Source organism: Drosophila sechellia, chromosome 3R (assembly GCF_004382195.2).
Source record: "Drosophila sechellia strain sech25 chromosome 3R, ASM438219v1, whole genome shotgun sequence".
In the NCBI taxonomy this organism is placed as follows: domain Eukaryota; kingdom Metazoa; phylum Arthropoda; class Insecta; order Diptera; family Drosophilidae; genus Drosophila; species Drosophila sechellia.
This window is the reverse complement of record NC_045952.1, coordinates 14,007,022-14,023,407: the sequence shown is the minus strand read 5'-3', so window position 1 is coordinate 14,023,407 and position 16,386 is coordinate 14,007,022. Positions and strand designations below refer to the sequence as shown.

The 16,386-nt window shown below is 41.5% G+C and overlaps 1 protein-coding gene across 4 annotated transcripts in view; it reads left to right on the top strand.

Annotated features, from left to right (window-relative positions):
- Positions 1-16,386, top strand: part of LOC6606379 — a 30,502-nt gene that overhangs the window by 2,469 nt on the left and 11,647 nt on the right. Inside the window, exons 1-5 of one of the 4 annotated variants that reach the window (XM_032721256.1) lie at positions 917-1,092; positions 3,198-3,404; positions 12,261-12,499; positions 12,638-12,819; positions 12,963-13,165. In XM_032721256.1, the coding sequence (XP_032577147.1) occupies positions 3,395-3,404; positions 12,261-12,499; positions 12,638-12,819; positions 12,963-13,165 (634 nt within the window). In that variant the 5' untranslated portion in view covers positions 917-1,092; positions 3,198-3,394. Of the gene's footprint in view, positions 1-916; positions 1,093-3,197; positions 3,405-11,616; positions 11,993-12,260; positions 12,500-12,637; positions 12,820-12,962; positions 13,166-16,386 lie in introns of those variants that run through there. The other 3 variants (XM_032721255.1, XM_032721254.1, XM_002031148.2) reach the window with 3 other exon arrangements.

Sequence of the window (16,386 nt, the reverse complement as noted above, 5' to 3'; positions counted from 1 at the left end):
CAGCTTTATTATAAAAACTATATATTTCGATTTACCAATCATATTTATTATTTAAAATATAGCTTTAAATGAGTAATTTTCAATTTAATTTAAGACAGCTTATTAAATGACAACTTGCTATTCTGGATTCCATGGGTATTTCTTTTAGGTATACAGAGCTGATTAATTTTAATTTGAGCAAAATGAGTTGTTTGAATTCAAACATGTTTTCTGGTCAGAAATGCAATGTTTGTGTGGGAGGAATGGAAATGTTTTGCGGTACAACGTTGCGTATGAGTGTTTTTCCAACATTCCCTCTCTCTCTCTCTCTCTCTTTCGTCTACTTTCTCGCTCTTTCCCTGTCAGCTGTTTGCTGTGCTACATTTTTTCACAGCTGCTCTGTCTGTCTTTCAATTTGCTCCAGTTTTATTAAATTTAAGCATACACATATGCATTGAGAAAAATTCACTTGAAGAATGTACTCTCTTTTAAAAATAAACTATTGGCATCTCTTATCTATTTCATGTCTCTCTTAACGCGCTCTTTGCTATTTTCACTGCTCTTCAAGAGCTTTCTCCCTCTCTTTGTTCATTTAAATTCATTGCCTTACGCTATCCAGCAAATTATTTTAATTGTTTACAAACGATCTTATTGTTGTTGCGCAAATAAATTGTCTTCTCTTTGAGACTGACGTATTTCTTTTGGCTGGGCATATTTATTATAAATTTTATTGGCATCGGTTCGCCGCTCAGCGGCCAACGATTTCAATTTTGAATAGCTCAATTTTTTTGTGTCGCTCGTTTTATTGGCCGTTTGACAAATTCAAAAAGCGAAAAGCGCGCTGCGAACACTTCAATTGATTTATTCGATTGTATTCCGTATCGTGTGGCGCTCGATTGCAAAACTCTTGACCGACTCGTCGCAAAACGATCTTGTAAATTGTTGCTCGTCAGCCGTCAATCTTCTGAATCGCCGCGTTTTTTCTCCGTGTGTAAATGCAGTTTTCGATGCGAAACATACGTGATGGATTGAACAAAAATAAAGCTGATAAGCTATCAAAAAGTGAAGTAAAGAGTTTCGGTTACTGGGGGAAGCATTCATCCAAAACAAAAGGTATTACAATTATATTAATCAATTTTATATGGCATGTGGAAACATATTGAAACAATATTCCAAATAGTATCAATATTGTATATGTATATATAAAAAGGCACAAGAAACATTCTTTGAATCGACTAAATGCTAGTATTTTAAGTTTCAATTTCCTATTAAAAGTATCTTGCAGCATTTGAATTTGTTTATTTCAAATCAAGTGAAATTAATTAGCCACTCGAGCTAGAAACAATAGAAATTTCACGTGAATCCGCAGACAGGTGCCAATGTCTTTGGATAAAAGGGGCTGAATTTAATGGGTATTCCTGGCAGCTCAATCCACCGGGACAATCGTCTCCGTGGCTGGCCGTGCTCCACTTGATCTTGGGCTCTTTTTGTTTTTATTTTTATTTTCCTTTTTTTTTTTTGATGGTTTTTTTGGAACGCCTGCTGATGGATGTCGCCACGGGCACATTAATCCCGCTTCATGCTCGGACTGATGGCGATGTGGCTGCCGTAGTTGCTGGATGTGGCTGCTGCGCTGGCTACGTCGCATTTACCTAAATTGGAATATCCGGTAAAACGTAATGAAAATCGTAGCAATCAAGCCGAAAACACACACACACATGTTGTACACGGCGAGGGGAGGGGACTCGCAAGGGGGGCGGCACACTCACATTGATATGCAAATGAATGTCACCATCTTAAATGAAATAATCGTCTTAAACGAAGGCAGCACAGCAGCTGCCCCAGTCGGAGACCCAATCCCAATTCCAATGCCATCCTCTCCGATTTCGATTTTGTTCCCGACTATATATGCTTTAATTGCTTTTCTCAGTTCTCGGCAAAATAGAGAGAACAACTTGGCCTTTTACGAGCTCTTTTAATGACTTATTTACCTAATAATTCCACCTTTAATGGCTTGTAAAAAGCATATTATATTATATTATATATATATTATACTCCCTTCAATTTTCAATGTCATTCTTTGCACAAATTATATTCCGTTCTTTTCACTATATTTAGATATTTCTGAATAAACGATTCGTGAAGAGAAGCGAAAACTTTGGGAAGTATTTCTCGGTTCGATGAAACATTTCTAGGAATTCCAATTCCAATTGGGTTACATTGTTGTAAACAATTTTGTTCTGGCACACTTCTTGCCTAAAGTTTTCTTGATTTGTGGTCTTGATTTTGATAAAAATTATATAATATTTTGAAAAACCCTGTAAGAAAAAAAAATGCTTACACACTATATTCATAATTTATAGACTGCGAACTGCATCTGGCAAACTAATACGATTTTCCTGCCGAAAAATCAAGAGAAACCACAACACATTCTTTAGTAAAAACTTTTCTTATCAAGGTTTAGACACAAATTCGAATCGAATGTGTAGAAGAGGCCCCAACTCGAGACGTTTGGAATGGCGGGGCGTTGATGTATTGATGCCAACGATTGCGAAGTTCATTAAATGGGGATGGGGACTTTCTGGGGTTGGGGTAGAGTTGCTCGCACCAAATCAGAATTGAAATCAATATGCAGCGCGAATGTGAATTGACTTATAAATCAGAAGTATGCCAATAAAAGTATCTGTGGCATTTCGAAACGAGCCACGAAACGAACTCGACTCCCAACTTGGGAGCCAAGTACAAATTGCCATTGGGCATGTGTGTGCGTTCTTCTGTGGATATTTTATGGCCCTTGTACTTAATAATTTAATGGACTAATTGCGGTTTGTGGTCAGCGCGGCGTGTCACACTTTAAACTGGGCTAAAAAGGAAGTTGTAAACCGACCGTCCTCGAATGGGCAAAACAAAGACCAAAACTCTGCGAGTGCATCTCTAAAAATAATTATTAAAATCGTTTTGGGGTGGTGGTGCATTTCCGGGTGTGATTTTGGGGGGGAAAATCGGAAAAGTCTGCGCTTCCGTTGCGTGTATGCCATTGAGTTTCCCCCTATCAAACCGTTAGGCAGCTCTTTGGCTTTTCCACGGCGTACTTTAGTTTTAATTCCTCGCTACGCACCCATATTTATTCGTGCTTTGCCATGCGCATATTTAATTAATAAAAACTTGTTTAATATTAATTGTTGTGCTTCCCTATATCTATTTTCTATGGTCCGCAGCTCTCCATCCTACAAATGTGTCCAAAACTTTGACGTATCCGCCGGAAGCACCTTAACTGGCTATAACAAGTGCAAAGCCCAGCAGGTGAAGAGCTCCACCAAAATCGAAGAGGTTTGGGGGGCAAAAAGAAAGAAACAGAGACACCTCTCTATAAACCGAAGACTTTTCCAGCAATTATTAAACGGAAGGAATCGTAATGTCTGTGGGTGAGTACTGGAATAAATGAAAGCCCATAAAAAGTGTCAAGGGAAATTTATGTTCTGGGAATTGTGGTAACTCTACCATCTAAGATTTACTGGGAAAATAGCAACAGAAGATTAAAAGCTCATATTAATATATAATAATTAAATAATATTTTTTTAAGCAATAGAAGTAATGTTCTATATGACATAGAAATTACATTAAACAGAACACATCTATAAGAACCCATAGAAATTAACCATGAAAACACACATAGTGTACAATAGAGATGTCCACCGTACAAAAAAAGAAGTACTGAGTGTACTAATACCTCTTTGTACGGAGTGTAAGGAACCCTCCTTATAGCATGGCATGTCCAGAACACGACATAAACATGACAAACTCGCTCACGCCCCGAACTCACTTGACACCAAATCAAGTCGGGCTAGTCGGTTTAGTCGGAGGAGTTGCCGCGCCTCCTCCGTGGAATTCCTAATGATCGCGATCGGCCCACGAAACTACTGTGAAAGTGAACTGAATGAGATGCATTTCGGGGTGCATGCAACACACACAGACGGCCATTGGCAATTTCCCAGAACGCCAACGCATTTATCTTACAAACGCGAGCGATTAGTACGGGGGCCAGCGAACTGGAACAATCCACTTAAGGTTGTCCCCAAGCGGAGCGGCCAAACCCAAACAAAGAGCCGGGCGGGGCCAAGATCGTGTTCTGGGGTTACATCTCGACTTGGTGGAGGCCCACCTAAAATCGGCAAAAGTGCGATATATTCCCAGGGAATCCGTACTAGTACTATCCCATGCTGGATATCCAGATCGAGGGTGTCTCGCGCAGGTCATCCGTCAATTTGTGCGCCGAGCAGTCATATAATGAAGTTGGAAATAAATAACGAATCTAATTAGTCAGATTTTTGGTTTGCCTCCTTGTGGCATTTGTTTGTGATTTTTATTTATGTCCGCTGGCTAGAACAAATACAAATAATCGGGCAGCTGATATGGGAAATGGCGCAATTAAAGTACAAAAACACAAACTACCCGAGATTCAAAATACGAGAGACAGAGATACGTACTTATATAGAGGGTCCTCCCTTTGGCCGTCGTGGTCCGATGCCCGCATCCATAAGGCATTCTTATAAATAGTTTTTGTCGCCGCTGTCTATGTAAATCATTCATTAAATCTGCATTCAAATTCGTCCATTCATTCAGCATATTTGCGCTTTTTAATTGCACTCATTGAGAATGGAGTTGGCTGGCTGTTTACAGACTCTCTGGGCCGATATTTTATGACCATTCATTCAAATTCTATTCATTTCACATAGAATGAATGGCTTGGGGTAACTGAAAAACACTCAGTTCATTCACTGTATTGATGGTTTGGAAAGAACTACTATCAGTGCCTTAAATATCTTGGTACATTGACAGGATTTGAAATATATAGACAACTATTAAAACAAAAAATACTGTGATGGCTAGCTGAACATTAAAAAATAAATTACTTAAAAAATCACACATTAAAATGGCCTCTAGTATGTTTAAAATATGATTTTGAGCTATTTTCATTCTGTGTACTCATCAACTGATCATTTTTCACAGACTAACAACCTCATTCCCATTTGGTTCACATACGTCACCATCCTTGACGCAAATAATTGAACATCCCCACACGCAAATGACTTACTTGGCGAATTTTGCAATAATACTGAGTCACTCCATTCAATACTCAATTGATGATCCATGCCATGTTCTGTTGCAAAGCAGGCGCACCTAAAATACCAATTATATATTGCGTAAATATTTACGCAAATTAAATTTCACTTGTCCGGCGAATTGCCTTTTGTTTTGCCAACATTCCTTGGCTGGCAACTTGCGGCGCTCGAAGATAAAGAAATCTATTAAGTGCGCCAGCCAGACATCGGGAAAAGTGGACCACAGACCACGAGAATGGGACGCTCCATGGTGTCTCTCATTGCCAGCGACAACGTCACATCGTTCAATACTATACTATACTATATGCATTGTTGTTTACGCAAATTCCCATGTCATGTGCTTAATTTGTGGGTATCCGCAGTTTGCTGGGCCCTCGTTGATTGTTTTATGGCTCAATTCCTTTCGCGAATCCTGTGCGAGCTGGAATCCTCGTCAGTCACATCCAGAAAGTGCATCCAGACAATCCGCTCCAAAAATAGCGCAAAAGACATTAGATGTCGCCAGACATTCATCTGCTACAAATGATTCTTCATAATTGAATTACATGGCCAGAGACAAGAGCGTAAAAATTTTAATTACACACCTCATAATCAAGCCGACAGAACAGGAGCGTTGAGTGCAGAGGAGCCCATTCGAGTGGGAGTTGGAAAATAGGAAATGGAAAATGAGAATGGGTGCAGTGAGTTTGCCTAGGGAAGAGTTTTCCAGAAAGCCAGAGCAGACAGTTCGGAATGTTGATCAAATTTCGTGAGGGAAATCCAAAGATGCATGTCGAGACTTTGTGCAAAATGCGTGGGCCTACGTTCGCAGTAGTATATCCCTTTTTCCCAACTATGTAACATGAATTTATGTCGACAACTTTGAGGAAGTTCTGCACTCAAGAATAGGTTTAAGCGAAAAAATCCATAGAAAATGTAGTTTTTTTTTAACATGCCTATAATTACTATTTTGACATAGCAAGCGTGAATGGGACTACAGTAAACTCTATTCGAGTTGCCACAAAAAAACTCTACCAAGTGCGTGTCGTACTCCCCATGAAGATCTCCTATTACAAGTGCAGTCACTGCTAGATAAATCAAATTTTGACTTTGTTCGGGGCTGCTGCCCAAAAAAATGTGGAAAGAAACGATCCTAAGTCCAAAGCGTTACGAGATCAACAACATCATTATAAACGTCATCGGAGGCACTATGGTGGAATGTGAAGAAGTGCATCGAGGGGATCGGGAAGAGGAGAGCGCAATGCGATGGCGTAATTAATGCGCCACTGATCCTCTGGGGTATCCCAATTGACATTTAACATCAACCTGTGGTTGGGCCCACTACAGCCACAATGGACCCCATCAAGTTGTGTAATCTCCGAGAGATTCGTTCACCCCGACTTGGACGCCTCGGAGCAACTGCGCAGAAAGTTGCCCCGAATAAATGGCTTCCTTCTGCAAGGAGAAGTAGGTAAAAAACTAAAACGACACGCGCCCCACGGGGAACAGGGGATGCAAATGGTACAGAGACTTGGCACGGGGGTATTGCACTGAGAAAAAATCAGTACCTTATTAAAAATATAGAAAACTAACTTTAGATATAATAACAAGACTGCTTTTGGAAATAATTGTTCTAAAATAAGGTTTAAGTAAAATTTTGATATATATGGAATCGATATGATAATTCTTATAAGATTTATTTTATTAGTTCTTTCAGTAGATCTACCTATCGTTCGAATTTTGGTTTCTATACTTGTCATATATCTTATGTTGATCATTATTATCTAGTTTGAAGTCAGTTTATATCAGTGTAGACTCCGCTTTCCGTTTTTTTTGCCTGGGTTTTTTGTTTTTCACGGAAGACCACGTTGTCATGTGCTCGGTGCGAGTTTCCATTAAGAAAATAATTAAACATTTGCCGTTGTAAAAAGCCCGAGATGTTCGAGGACTGACGACGGGTCCCGACTTTGCCATCGAATTGAAATCTGTTGAACAGATGTGGCCGCCGTTGTTGTTGCTCGGGGATTTATGAAGGAGGAGCGCATTTTATGCATTTCCAAACACCTTTGCGCTGCCTGTCCTATAAATAGCACTCGGTATTTGGCAACAATGGGTTAAAAGTCCGCCGCCCTCGCCAGCATTTCGATCATGTCAACCGCAACGGGCGACAAATACAAGACACACACAGCCCATAAAACCAAGATCATAAAAGTGTTTATTTGATTTCCGATTGCATCGTCGACACCTCCGCCAGCACTCCCACTCCCTCCTCAGGTAGAAAGAGATTGTTCCTTGCCCAAGATCAGCTTTCTCCCTGCTTTCACTTCCTGATCACATCCCTTTGTTCGACCCTCGAGGGCCTGTGTTTTGGTAATGTCCCTTTGTCTTTGGCATTTCCGTTGTGGATTTTTCTCGAGTGCCCATTAGCATGGAGTGCACGTGCCTGTGATGGTCGAAAAAAACAAGCTATCGAATTTTGTTTTTGAATTTTTAATTACTAATCCTTGGGCGCATCCTTCATTTCGCAAGTTGTTTGTCCCTCGAGAGGGCGGCTTCTCAATTTTCAGGCCACTTTACTTCCGCTGCCTTCAAACTGAATCCGTGGGCGGAACTCTTCACAACTATTTTATGGACTTTTGTTGTTATTTTTTGGTAGTTTTCTGACACGGGTTTGGGTTGGGGAAAGAAACTAAAAAAACAACACTTTCGGATATGCATTTAATTGGTTTTTAAAACGGGCAACTTGATGCTGAGCTCATTTTATGATCCTACAAAAATAAATCAAACAACGGAAAACTGCCGAAAAAAATGTTGAGTTAGAAACAAATCAGATTGAAATGGAATTATTTAAAACTTCAGATAATGAAATGAACTTAAATTTATTTAAACATTCGCTTTGCGCAAACAAATCTTAATGAACCATTTTTTTTTTAAAGATTTTTTTCTTCAACAAAAATTGAAACTACATTTCATTTCCGGTTATACGAACACCTGCTTCAAAATGCGCAAAGCTATAAAATTAAATCTTCAAAACTTTGCAGAAATACTTTTGCCAAACATTTGGCGCAAAACCCATTTGCTAAACCACTGAAAGATGTTTAAACAATTTGCTCACGGAACCTAAATTTAATGAAACTAATGTGAAAAGTTACTTTTTGTTTGCACAAACAAATCTTAACAGATGGTATGGTTCTAAAAATGTTCCAGATTAATGGTAAAATTTGAAGGAAAATATGATTTCCATAATTTCAAAATCAAGCATTCCAAAGGAAACGATCGTGAGCACCTGCCAAAGAACAAATATGAATATTTTCTTTATAACATTATAATAACAATAATAATTATGCACCCCCCTCCACCCGCCGATTTCCCTGTCGCGCCATGTTGCCAAACTTCCGGGCAGACGTTTTCCTCTCCCTGCATTTCCATAATTTCCCCCCCTGAAATCGGTGCGTTTTGGTTTTCCCTGCCTTCGGCTGCCCCCTTTGGGGTTAAATCATAAAAACTGGAAAATAATAAACAAAAAGATTCAATTGAACGTGAAGGAAAACTCGTAGTGCACATAAATGATTCAAAAATTGTGTACCATGAGGGGGCGTAGATGGTATGACTACACGGAATTCGAATGAAAATGTCTGAGTAAATAGAAGAGCAGGCTCTATAGGAGCGAAATAAATTCAACAAAATAAATAAAAGCAATGCACGCAATGTTCCTGCAAGTGGCTAACAAATGGACACCCTGTTTTGGCCCTTCCTCACTCGATTGTAATTATATATCTGCATTAAACGGGGAGTGCCAGTGAGGAAGGTCTTGTCTGGCCAATCGATGGCAAGACAATTTACGGGCCGCACAATATGACAAATCTAAAATTCACAATTACGCATTTCCCCCACCCAATGGATTTTCCACCTTCTGCTTCATTCTTCCTGTTTGGCCAAAAGGTCTTCCTGCTCGGATTTCCAATCGATGGCCAATAGTAGTTGTTTAGGCCATACAGGGCTGTCTTTCAAATCGGTTTTATTGCCCTGCAATTACCTGTTCCATGTTCTGTTTGATCGAAGAGAAAACTTACAGGGGTTTAAATTAGTGCATAAACTGGCTATTTTTAAGTGAGAACCAAAAGGGTTGAGGAATATCTTTAGTAAGTCAAACCATTGTTAGTAAAACCAAAATGGATGTAAATATATTGTAGTTCTTTGTAGGTATTCAAACCCTCTTGAACTTTTCCATAACTGACCCCAGAGAACAACAAACACAGGGGATATACATATTGAACTCTAGGCGGTGCGTAGTAGTGATTAACCCGTCAACACCGATGAACAATCAGCGAAAGTGCAGCGAATGGCGCCCAATCCCCTTGGCAATGGCAATGGAAACCCAGCACAAAGCCGGGCTGGGATGCTCCACTCTGTGACTAACTAGACAAGGTTGCAGTAGAGCGTCTACAGATTTACGACTCGCCAGTTGAGTCCAGATCCCCTGGCAGCCGCTCCTCGTCCGCGGAACACGTGGAGCGTGCTGGCGAAGACAAGCATTTGACATTTATGTGCAGCAAATGCATTTGCCCAAGTACTCGGCTGCAAGTGCAAGTACCCGAGCGGTTCAAGATCATTTGCATTCAGCAGCAGCCAAACAAATACGTTTGCACTGGGAGAAATATTTGAAACTCATATCATTTGTTCTAAAAAATAAATAGTAGTGTTTATATATTAACTTTTCAGCAGTAATAACAATTAGCATATTTAAAACTCAAACTCGAAGTTATTTCTGTCAGTGTAACGTGGCAGAGTCACTTGCTCCGCAGAGAGCCACTCAAAGATCAACCCTCGCTGGCAGACTCTCGCCTTTATGGACTACGAAATGTGCAATTTCTGCTCGGGTACGGAGTTTTACGATTTTTCCATAGGTCCCAATATGCCGGGCATCTGTGTGGTAGGGGTTATTTGGTTGTTGGCCCAGTATCGATGGCAGGCCCGATTCTAGACCCAGTCCACTTAGGAATTCCACGGACAGAGCACATGGAGTCTCTAGCATTTTGCCACTTCAGTTGTTCCTTCAGTTTCAGTTTTTCCGAGCTGCACTGGGGAAAAATGTGAAAATGTGTTCCCTTAGCACAATTGTTGCTCTCCCCTGGCTGCAATTTTTAATGTGCCTTTTCCGATGCGCCTTTGATGCTCTCGAGTTTCCCCCAATGTGGCTGGAATATGTCGCCTGGCCATAGCATCTATTATGGCCTTCTATTTTCGGCCCAACATTGATGACAATTTTCATATTTGCCTCTGAGTCGAAAGGCAAATATTGCGAATATTCAGGACAATTGAAAAAAACCTCCAATATATAAGATATTAATATATATTTTTTAAGTAATCATCATATTTTTTATGAATCTCTGGCATCTGTATCATCAAACAACCTAAAACTCTTTGTATAATTAGTTTTTGTATTTTTTCCCATGATATTTTGTAAGATTAATTCTCCCACCGCTCGGCGAAGGTGAGTTCTCTGGGTCCCTCCCGAAAACCGTCTCATAAATGTTTCCTGACAATCATCGGATTGAAGACCAATCCAACCACAGACAACACTCGGCGCACAAACTCAAACTTTGACACTGATGGAACATGGGGAATACTAAAACGGGGGCTCACCTCCGATGCTATATATGATGATGGTATATGCTATGTGGCTTATATGCTAGATGGGTCTTCTATTTCTGCTATCGGAACTCATCAAATATGCACGACGAGACCAAGACAAAACGTACGCTCACGGATGGAAAATGGTAAGGGGACAGGGGACAGGGAATCATGGATATCATGGATATCATGGACTCGGAGCTCGCTGGCGATGATAATTTGATCATGCGAAAAGCGCACGCAAAAGAAAAACATGCGCAGGTACAACAACAAAGTCGTTGCAGTCGAGGAAAAGTGAGTTTTCCTGATCGCCGATCGGTTTCTAGGGATGGGGGAGTACCGGAGTGGGTGATGGCAATATGGCAACCATATTTAAACACTGATCCCGTATGCGTGTGTGCGTGCGCGAGCGGGAGCGAGATGGGGTGAGAGTGCGAGGGAGAGATGCAATGTTTTTATGCTGCTGCCGATGTCGCTGCACTGTGAGAAAATGAGAGATAATCAACATATCTCTAAAATCTAAAAACGAGATATTCGTTTATTAGTGAAGCTAGAAACAGACTTAAAGGAATCAAGTACTTATTATTTCATTTATGTAGTAGTACTTATTTCAAGTAATTTTTGAATCTGAACTTATTAAGAAAATTATACCTTCCAGTTTGGGTTAGAAAATTCATAAAAGTGGCCAAATATCATAATGAAAAGTTTGCATGTTTGGTATGTATTTTTCTCAGTGCACGCTGAGAATGGGTATGGATGAAGAAGTGCGCGTATGGTAAATAAAAACCAAAACACGAGGAGGGATTCTCTGCGTCGCCAGAGACGTCGACAGAGGCATCGGCATCGGCGGTGGCAGAGGAAAATGCAGACGGCGCGGAGTGTTTTGTTCTCGTTGAAGTTTTAGAATTTATTCCGTTTCGGGATGTCAATGCAGACGCACGCACTGCGCGAACTCAAGTGAACTGAAGTGAAATATTAAGTCGAACCATCATCACGAACTTGCTTTGCCGCCTAAATTTGAATTTGAATTTATTTGCCCCGTTTATCAACTGACAGTTTGTTAAGTTGCCATTTGCGGCACTCCCCGTTGTGATTTCCGTTTACGGCAACTTTTGGCGCGTGCGCATGCGCAGCCAGTGAAAGTGCAAATGCATCGCAAATCAGAGCTCTGAATTGTGGAAGACGCTGCGAATCGCATATCAACTAAGGAAAAACTCACTGCATACAGGATCTCAAGATGTTTGTCACTGTGGATAACACAAACACCTTCTTCTCAGGTAAAAGACGGAATCACAGGGAAATTAGCACAAATTGAAAGAGAGTCTCTTAAAGACTTTATAAGTTTTTTTATGTAAAAATATTTGTTAACAAATTGAAAAATTTTAAGTTAGAAAGTATGAGCAAAAGCTAAAGATGCTTTTATATGTATTATAAAAGTGATTTATTATATGTACTTTATAAGCACATCCTTAAACTTTGAGTTGATGAGAAGTTCAAATCAGAAAACTAACTCCCTTCCGCATGCATTCTAATTGAACTCCCCAGACAACCCGTATTACTTTTGCAATGACACCAAGGCGCCGCGCACCCCGGACTCGCAGTCCTCCAGCCGTGGATTCTCGATCTTCAAGCGGCGCAACTCGAAGGGCAGCAGTCCCAGGCCGCTGGTGATGACCAATCCGGAACAGATGCGACTGATCACATCCGCCAATCTGGACACCACGGCCACCATGGCATTAGGAAGTCCGCGGGGCAGCTTCAATTCCCTCGCCGGCTATCCGCAAGTGAGTAGCGTTTTAATGGAGCATATTGCGATCCGATTTCGGAATACTGATTCTGATTTATCTGCTGGATCTGCCACTTCCTGTGGAGTCGAGTGGGCCCTTCTAATGTGCCGCCCTCTTCCGTTTTGCGTTTTTCAGCACGCGATTGAACTGCAGACGATGAACATGTACCGCCAGCGATCTGCGAATTCGCACTCGGAGTTCCGGGAACGCCTGAATTCCTGCAACGAGACCCACAGCTCCCAGTGCCCCGGAGGAGGAGGTGCATCCGTAGCTGGGGATCACGACGAGGTCTTCAATCCGCTGACATCGCCAACAAGGTGAGCATTTAATGGGGAGGGTGAGGTGATGACAGGATGCGATTGCAGCTGTTGACAGTTTCGAACCGCCCCCTTTTCCGCCTATGCTAATCGTGCGCCCTTTCTTTTCTCCCCCCACCCCCTTCTTTGCGACCAATCTTCAGTAGCAAATCCCATCGACATCACACCCTGCCAAGTGGCGGAACTCGTCGCCATTCCCTGGGAAACTGGGCCCAGCAGCAGCATCATCAGCAGAACTCTGGAGCAATGGGTCTGGGATCTCCGGATGAGGTGCCCAGCATGATGGCGCCGCGTCCGCCGCTCCTCTCGCCAAACAAATTCCGCGGCAGTTCCCATCGACGAAGAGGTGAGTTGACGTTCCTTGACACTTGCATTTCCCAGCTGCTCAGTATGCCACGGGGCAATCGCGAATTCCTATGCTAATCTGGGCTCAATAAGTAGAAGAAATCCATGTAAATGGAAATCGTTTAGCAAGGTTTTCAGATAATAGAACAGTCGATAGTTGAATATATTTTTATATTAGTAGTGAAGGCTTTTAAAATATTGATGGCTCAAATTTCTTTTTAATTTTCTTTGAAACTTCATTTATAAATATCTGCTTGTTGCTGTGTTATTAAATTTACTGAAGTCTAATATACTCTTAGTTATTTTAATATGCCCCACAAGTTCAGCCGCCGCATTGACAAAGACAAAGTGTTTGCAAATTGCATTCCCTGCCCTCGTTTCGCTTTCGGATTTTTGCACTTTGGCGGCTGTCAGGCGTTCACTCCCCTTTGCCTGCTCCTCCATTTCCATGCCCCAAAAGTCCTCCCTTCTGGGGGTTTTCCCCTTGCTCCCCCGACTCCTCCAGCGGCTGCCCAACAACCTTTACCTCGAAGCTTTGCATCACGTTTGCATATTAAGCGCAACTGCCAGCTCTTCGGAATTTTTTTTCATTTTTCGCCTGGCAGGCGCCATGGATCTGGGTCCACTCCCCAGCCCCCTCAGTTCACCCTCACATTTAAACCACGTTAACAACATTGCAATGTTTACGCAAGTGATAATTGTAATAGTATTTTGTCGGCAGAGCGTCGCCAATCTTTGTTTTGGCATTGTTTTTCCCCGGCAGTGGAGCTTCTGTTTGCCTTCGATTTTGTGGCGTAATGAGGGGATAGCATATAGCCGATCGAGCGTATATATAACTCATTGTTGGCAACGCGCGCCTTCCTGGCTGACTGACATTTCGCGACTGGCCTGACATTGACAGTCCTCCGTGTGATGGATGCCCCATGAGTGGGCAGTTGCATGCCAGATGGAAAGGCCTCCTGGCTTACTCGTATGTCCAGCAAAAGTCACAGGTTTATGGTTTACGAGTCGCTCAGGACTCCTTTGCACGATCATTGTGTATTCATCATAAGCGTTTTCAAGGTTTCGCTTTCATGACATCTGATGACTTAAGTTGATTTAAGGCACTTCGTGTGACGGTTAAATCCAGCACGATTTTCGAGTCTGAAAAGAGATGAGAAATAAGTACTAGATGAAATATTGAGGAGTGTTTCGTACATAGAAATTCAGAACATGTAGATCTGCTTTAGCAGTGCCGCAATTTATTAGAAGTGTGCCATTAAAGTTTTTACTATAATAACAATAGATTCTTTCCCTTATTGTTATTATTATCAATTATAATAACAGTTGCCCACAGCGCCTTATTCTACAAATAATCACCCACCATATTCGACACACTTATCGCTATGGTCACTTGCAATCCATTCGAATCTCTCGCCATATGCAGGAAACTAGGCAATTCGCCTCAATCGACAATTAACCCACAACACCCACGAACAATTCATTTCTAACACCTAAATTTATGGCAAAGTAAAAACAAACCGAACCGAATACCTCTGCCATATTTGCGAGTGTCCCACTGCAGTTGCCCGTTCGATTGGCATAAGTTATACGCATTTCCGCTCTTTCAATAACAATGGCCATTATGCATTTTGTTATTATGTTGCTGGCAACGGGGCGGATGGGCAACATGGGCGATATTGGCTGGCGGATGGTGGAGTCAACAAACGAATCGCTTGGCGGGGGCGGTGGGTGTGGCCGCATGAGGAGCATAAATTGAAGAACTGCACATCCAATAAGGCACATCCATCCAACTGGCTGGAACGGAACACGGCATAATTGATGGGCGGACTCCGACTCCGCGGTACACATATGTACATCTACCTAAACCTATAGATATGTATGTATGCTTCATACGTGTTATTGGCACGGAAGCGAGAGAAAAAAGGGGAGTTGGGTGGCCAACTGCTTTGCATATGGCGCGTGCCAACCAAAACGATTGGCCAAATTTGGCCCTCTTCGACCATACCGAGAAATTGGCAGCACAAACTGTGAATACATCAAAGCCGCGCTGGGCTGTTTACGCTGGCCATGTTTCCTCTTCGGCTTTTCCAATCAAAAGCGCTTCGGGGAGTCAATAAAACTGGCTGCCGCAGAGTGGAACAAAAAGTGGGCAGCAATGTGCCATTTATCAATTTTACACTGTTTTAATTGCTCCAGTCGCTGCGGAATGTAGCAGGTGATTTGGGGTCAGCAATGCAAGAACAGAAGCATTGCATTCTGCGCTTTTTTTTTCCATTTTCCACTGCACAAATGCACTTGTTTACCCCTTTGTTCTGCCCCAAAACGTCTGGCTTCTGTTTTCAATTCTCGGAACATCTGCTCATCAGATTACGCAGAGTGTGCTGCCACATCCACCATCTTCCTTTGCCATTGGGGGTTCAATACACTTCACTTGTAGACTCTATCTTGGGGGTATGTTTTTCCTTTGCTCGCCGCGCATATCAAATAGCCCGAAAAAAAAGTGGCAGGCAGCCCAAAATTCAAAATCGAAAATCCTATCGAGGAACTCAAGTGTCTTCCTTGGCGGCTGAGTCCAACACCTGTTGCATTCATAAATACCAAGCTGGGATTTGAGCAGAGTCGGCATAATTAACATAATTTTTGGTAGGATAATAATACCTACTCCACCAAAAATAAATTCAAGTATAAGTAATATATTAACAATATTTTGCTCACGTTTCCATTCGGAGGTTTATCTTTTTTCTTCTGTTCGAAGAGCAACTATTTTTTATAAGTTGGGAATAAAGAGGATCAAAATGCTAAGATAAAACATTTTTCACTATAATTAATTTTCCCAAGTTTTTAAATATTTATTTTTTATTGCTCTACAAGTACTTTGCAGTTAAGGTGTCCATCTCCCCTTTTAGATTTATGCCCACTTAACCTGCCACAAATCAATCTCAGCTTGCCATCTTTGCTTAGCCATTTACGAAAATATATTTCTCGGCACATTAAGTTTTATTATGATTTCTTATTTTATTGCTGTTATGGCCTGTCCTTGTCTGGAGTTTCTGCTGCCGCCATTTAAATGGCAGTAAATAAAAATTTAATATTTTTATATGTTTACAAGTTGTGTGCCATTGGATTCCTAACTGTTGTGGTGGGTCTTCCATAAAGGGCTTTCCCTCCACGGGAGTTGGCGAAAAACAATTGGAGATCTGTTGATCGCTTAAAATGCCA